Source organism: Equus asinus, chromosome 20, assembly GCF_041296235.1.
Source record: "Equus asinus isolate D_3611 breed Donkey chromosome 20, EquAss-T2T_v2, whole genome shotgun sequence".
NCBI lineage: Eukaryota > Metazoa > Chordata > Mammalia > Perissodactyla > Equidae > Equus > Equus asinus.
In genome coordinates, this window is record NC_091809.1 from 101,261,653 (window position 1) to 101,267,760 (window position 6,108).

A 6,108-nucleotide genomic window follows, 5' to 3' on the forward strand; every position below is an offset into this window, starting at 1 on the left:
ACTTCTACACAACATTGTAGCAAATGTCTACACTGCAGTTCAATGTTTCTGGGTTACAGCATCCTCCAAATACAACTTGTCATTATGACCTTCAACAGCAACTGATCCTGAATACACCTGAGTCTGGAGGACTCTCTTTTCCAGTTGAGACCACCTCATGTGGGTGCTCTGAATTTTATTTCCCTGGCTGGTCTCTCTCTCTCCTTTCCTACTCCTGTGCCCCGGGGTCCAGTTTCATCCTGAGCTGTCCCTTCAATGGAGCCAGTTCTGCTGGTCCATTTGACCTGTTTTGCTATATTTTCTAATCAAATCTCTTTTTCTAATATTGGTTTCCCTTCACAGCAAGTGTCAGCACATTATTCTGGGGAGGGAATAAAAACTTTCCCCACCAGGAGTGAGACTGGAAATGGACACAAAATACAACTTGTTACGCTCCTGAAAGCTGCCAGATTGCACAATCTGGGAAATTAGATGTGCGTGAAGAATAATCCTGATGTTCTGGCTGCTGTGTTGTGCCCAAGAGGAATTTCCCAAATTTCTTCTTTTTGCTTCACACCTGTGTTCCCATTTGTTCCCCTAGCGAAGTGTCGGTATATATAGCACCAGCCACATCTCCCGGGCAGGCAGCACAAGAAGCCCAGCTCATCAGGAGTCCGGCAGAAAGGGACAGCCACAGGTGAGGGGCTAGAACTTTCCTACAGCTTTCCTCTTTGGAGATTCTCTTTCCCACCAGCTTCCTTGTGCTGCATCCCAGCTCTCTGCCTCCTTCCTGAGTCTGCTATTCTGACAATTAGAATTCAGCAATGTGAATACTTTTTGGGTAGGGATGTTGTTGTAAGCTTCTTCTGTGTGAAGTCAGTGATGGGTAGAGCAGGCTGCTACAGATAGTTGTGGATGGTTTAACTCATCTCATATTACAGAGAGGTGTGTGGTCACAAAATCCCCAAATGCCTCTCTGGGAAGTTTCTGTACAGTGGGCTTCAGAGATGATGGGGATGATTGAAATGGACAGTGGTTTATTCTTAGAGCTCATTGCAATCTCTCATCCAGTATATCGCTGGGGTTCCAATGAGACAAATGGAAATGGAGCACTGGACCCTCTGAAATACAATCTGTCTGTCTGTCCGTATAGATAGATATGCATATACATATACATATGCATGTATAATATTGAGTGGGATTTATTTTTAGAACACAAAGGTGGATCAATTTTACCAAAAAAAGAAAAACCTGTCCACTTTTGTTGCGTCTGCTTGACTCTCTACAGCAAAATGAAGCTTTCCATTGGCATCATTTTTTGCTCCCTGGTCCTGGGCGTCAGCAGCCAAGAATGGTTCACATTCCTCAAGGAAGCTGGTCAAGGTAAGGACCAAGGGATGGGTGGTGGGGAGGCTGCAACTGGCTGCCCCCAGGATTCATTGAGCAGAGGTCACATCCCCAGAGGACAAAGGCCACAGGTGGGTAGACAAGGAGCACGGTTTTCATGATAGCAGTTCCTCAGGGCGTTTGTGGGCAGCTTTGCACTCTTTGGTGGGGATCCCTAGGACGGAGGTCATAAGGTTTGGGCCTCAACTTTCAGCAGGAGTGAGGAGGAGACGTAGAGTTCAGGGAGCATGTCCCCTAAATACGAGTGGGGCCCTACTGCCGCCTAGTGGGGAGTCAGGGACAGCTCATGTCTGTGTCTCAGGAGCCATGAAGTGGGTGCATCAGTGTGTGGGGTGTGTTGGCACCCCCATCCACTTAGTAATTACAACCAGAGTAAGTGAGCTTTTGACACGTCCTAGGCACTGTTCTAAGAGCTTTACATGGACGAATGAACTCGTTTTCATCCTCAGGTTTTAATCCTTTCATCCTGCAATGTAGGTACCATTATCCCTCAACAGGGAAACTGAGGCACAAACTGATTAAATACTTAACAGATTAAGTCCCAAAGCAGAGCGGGGGTTAGCCCAGGTCGTGGAGCTCCCCAGACCTGGCTATTAACCAGGAGCAACACGGCCTCGCAGACCAGAGTGCACCTGAGAGAGGGAGGGAGCTGTGAACACACACCCTGTTCTCACCTGAGCAAATGGGCAACAGCGGGACATGGAGCCTTTGGAAGCAACTCTACAGAGCTGCTCTCCCCCCAGCAAAAGGCACAATGAATTCCTGACGACGGTTCCAGTGGGGCTGAGAATGACCAGGAAACCGGGAGCAAGAGATATTTACCTCACTAGCCATAGGAAAGTAGCAAAAATTTCTTTATTTCACAAGATCAATTTGTGAGTTTTTTCTGTGATACTCTCTGAATAATTGCTTTAAGAGTCTGCTGTTAATCCCATCTAAATTCTTCCAGACCCAGCTGAAAATCTCTTTTCATCTCTTAGGCCACTGTTTCTCAAGGGCTGTTTCCTAGGACCACTTGCATGAAATCCCCTGGGGTCTGGGTGCTTGTGAAATGCAGACACCTGGGTCCACACACTCCCCTCCCTGAATCTCAGTCTCTGGGGCCGAGTTGGAATCTGGCCTTTACCAAACCCCCCGGGTGACATTTGTACACTAAAGGCTGAGAACCACTCCCTCCGGTTTGACCCCTCAAGTGACAAAATGTGTCACGCATTTTAGAAGTACTTATTGTGCAAGTCTGAACTCCTAGGATCTATTTAAATTAGTAACTCAGAGGGGATAAGTATAGTAAGAAAGTCATAGCTCTCAACAAAACTATCATCTGAGCACCAGAAATAATAAAGACATCAAACGAAAGTAAGATATCTCACGGAGATATCTCATAAACTGAGATCACAACTCTACGTTAGATTTTTCTCTTTTTCTTAATCAGCTAATTTTTAAATCGTTGCCATTTTATTCCTGCATGATCAGATTCCTTCCGTCCATGACTTCCTGATCTTCACCTTAGGTGGGCCCCTTGACTTTTTTGTCCCACTGTTCCCAAGAACCAGACAGGTGATGGTACGTTGACCACTACAGTGTTCTAGAAGTCATACCTGTATCTCCTCAGTCTCTCTGCATAAACACTCTGAGGGAGGCAACACTCCTCCACTTTACTGGGGACAACACTGTCCCTTAGAGCTGGTGGGTCGTTGCCCTTTGTTGCACCTGATCACCCAGGTTCTTCACAGCTCTCTTAGGGACTCACCTTTATCACCTGCCAATTGGATTCTGACAGCCGTCCAGGCGCAGATGTGCACGGACACTCAGACGTACTCAGGACTGAGCTGTCCTCACGCTGCCCATGGGGACGAGTTTCTCCCATGACTGGGTTGGGAACCCCGTGGGTGCACAGCCTCCCTCAGAGTCGCCTTTGTCCTCACTCTCAGGTCAGAGGGTCCCCTGCATCTTTCCAGGTAGAGGCTCATTGTACAACCAAACCTCCCTCAGGGACCATCCCACCTCGTCATCATAGGCATCACACACGGCCAAACACAACATAGCAACAGAGCTGGGAATGCAATCAGGCAGAATAAAATTTGCACCTGGTGTGATTCTCATCGCATTAACCAGGGAGGAAAAGAGAAGGAATATTCACCTCAAGCCAACACCATCTCCAAGGACTCTGTCAAAGGATGAAATCTTGGAATCAATGGGAGGAAATTTCTTATTTCTGTATTTTGCCAAGATGTGATCACCTTCATCTCATCATTTTCTTTCCCTTCCAGGGGCTAAGGACATGTGGAGAGCCTACTCTGACATGAGAGAAGCCAATTACAAAGGAGCAGACAAATACTTCCACGCCCGCGGGAACTATGACGCTGCACAGAGGGGCCCTGGGGGCGCCTGGGCTGCTAAAGTCATCAGGTGAATCGGGTCCTGGGGGTGCAGGGGTGGGTGCCCAGAGCTGGGCTGCCTTTGGGGTTGAGGAGGGGTAGGCCCCGGAGAAGTGACCTGTAGGGACCGTGGCCCCTCCACCTCCTCAGGCCCACCGTCCCCCTCTGTGCCCAGTGTGGGGTCTGAGTGGTGATGGAGCCAGAGCAGGGCTGTGGGAATGGGCGACTCCCAACCCTCCCCTCTGGGTGCTGTTCACCCAGCATCAGGGCATCAGCGGGCTGAGTGGGCTGTGTCCAGGTGGGCTCAGTGTATGGACCCCTCTCTCCTCGGCTCCTCTTAGAGCCAGCCCTGGGAAAGAGAAGAGACAGGGAGGGCGGGGCTGTTGCTCATCAGCCCCGGATTAATCTCCTGCCTGCCCTCCTCCTTTCCAGCGATGCCAGAGAGAGTTCCCAGAGAGTCACAGACCTTTTCAAGTTTGGAGACAGCGGCCACGGAGCGGCGGACTCAAGGGCCGACCAGGCTGCCAATGAATGGGGCCGGAGCGGCAAAGACCCCAATCACTTCAGACCTGCTGGCCTGCCTGACAAGTACTGAGCTTCCTCTTCACTCTGCTCTCAGGAGACGGGCTGTGAGCCCGCTGAGGGCAGGGACACCCAGTTATTGACGTCTATGGCCACAGAAGCCAGTGGGGGTCACAGAATTAGTGTCTAATAAATGCTTAAGAGATTGAATTTGTTGAAACCGCGTGCTATTCTTTGGTCTAAGGACTGCCTGTTTCCCAGGGGGCGATGGGTGGACACTGAGATGAAGGCTCACCCTGTGCCTGTGTGTGTGGGTGCAGGGGAGACAGTCTCAGCATCACACAGGACAGACACCATGCACGACCTTCCCCCCATCAGCCCTGCTCCCCTCTGCAGGCCCCTCTGGTTACATTGGTGCTATTTCCTGGTCCTCCTGTCTCCAGGCCTCCTAACTCCCTCTTAGTTGTGTCCTGTCACTTCCCTGCCCCCAGGGTCTAGTCCCCTTAGTTTTGTTCCTTGGTGGCCTCTGTCCCTGGGGACAGGGGATCCAGCTACGGGAGGAGTGGACCATGGAATCCTGCTCCAGGAACTGCCACCTTGGTCTTCTGTGCATTTCTCAGCAACAGCTATAAATCCAATTATTAACCAATTTCTGCCCATCCCATCCAAGAAAAGCCTCAGAGAAGTTTCCCTCCACCTTTTTTTCATTCCTTACACAGAAGTTCCCAGGAACAAAACATGTCGAGAAGCAGAGGCCTAGAGACAACATCAAGACTGCGTGTCGGGAGACCTTGTCTTGTCCGGATATGTTTTGTGTCCCGAGAGGAACTCAATTGCTCCCAGAGCCCTTCCCAACAGAGGGAAGCCAGCAGCGTGTTATTTCCAGTGGGGAAACCAGGGTCGGTAACAAAAGGGGATGGGGTCTGTGAGAGCACAGGAATTATGGGAGACTCTCTAAATCATGGACTCCTACATCAACCAAGAATCTTCAAAAATTTGTACAGCAATGTTCACAGGAGGATTATTCAAAATAGCCAAAAAGTGGAAGCAACTAAAATATCTGTCACTTAATGGGTATTTAAATGAAGTGTGGTAAATTCATACAAGAGACTATTATTCAGTCATAAAAGGAATGACGTACTGATACGTGCTACAGCATAAACTTGATAACATTATGCTAAATAAAAGAAGCCAGACACAAAAGCCCACATATTGTACGTTTTATTTATATGAAACGTCCACAATTGGCAAATCCAAAGAGACAGAAAGAAGATTCGTGGTTGTCAGGGGCTGGGGGAGGGGGAATGGGAGAGACTGCTAAAGGGTGTGAGGTTTCTTTTTGGGATGATGAAAATGTTCTGGAATTACATAGAGCTGAAGAGTGCACAACCATGTGAATATACCAAGACACTACTGAATTGTACACTTTAAAAAGGTGAATTTGGGGCTGGCCTGGTGGCATAGTGGTTAAGTTTACGTACTCCACTTTGGCAGCCCTGAGTTTGCCAGTTCAGATCCCAGGTGTGGACCTACGCACCGCTCATCAAGCCATGCTGTGGTAGGCATCCCACATATAAAGTAGAGGAAGATGGGCACAGATGTTAGCTCAGGGCCAATCTTCCTCAGCAAGAAAAGGAGGATTGGCAGCAGATGTTAGCTCAGGGTTGATCTTCCTAAAAAAAACAAAAGGGTAAATTAAATCTCAGTTTAAAAACTCTATGAGAAAAATTTTGTAAATAATACACTATGGTCCGGGGGAAAAAAGGAGAGGACGTTCATTAAAAATGTGTGCCACGTGGACAAAGAGAACAATTTAGTTGTT

At 48.7% G+C, this 6,108-nt stretch overlaps 1 protein-coding gene across 1 annotated transcript; it reads left to right on the forward strand.

The window, feature by feature from the left end:
- Positions 1 to 615: 615 nt before the first annotated feature.
- Positions 616 to 4,506, forward strand: LOC123278769 (serum amyloid A protein). Its single transcript, XM_044752526.2, has 4 exons — positions 616 to 676; positions 1,268 to 1,362; positions 3,657 to 3,795; positions 4,197 to 4,506. The coding sequence occupies exons 2-4, from the start codon at positions 1,272 to 1,274 to the stop codon at positions 4,357 to 4,359; spliced, it is 393 nt and encodes a 130-aa protein (XP_044608461.2). The 5' UTR covers positions 616 to 676; positions 1,268 to 1,271; the 3' UTR covers positions 4,360 to 4,506.
- The last annotated feature ends 1,602 nt before the right edge of the window (positions 4,507 to 6,108 follow it).

What these genes read in the sequence shown, in the direction of transcription:
- LOC123278769 (XM_044752526.2), top strand. Translation starts at nt 1,272, where the DNA reads ATGAAGCTTTCCATTGGCATCATTTTTTGCTCCCTGGTCCTGGGCGTC. An exon ending in CCTCAAGGAAGCTGGTCAAG is followed by an intron (nt 1,363 to 3,656) that starts GTAAGGACCAAG and finishes TTTCCCTTCCAG; the next exon opens with GGGCTAAGGACATGTGGAGA. An exon ending in TGGGCTGCTAAAGTCATCAG is followed by an intron (nt 3,796 to 4,196) that starts GTGAATCGGGTC and finishes CCTCCTTTCCAG; the next exon opens with CGATGCCAGAGAGAGTTCCC.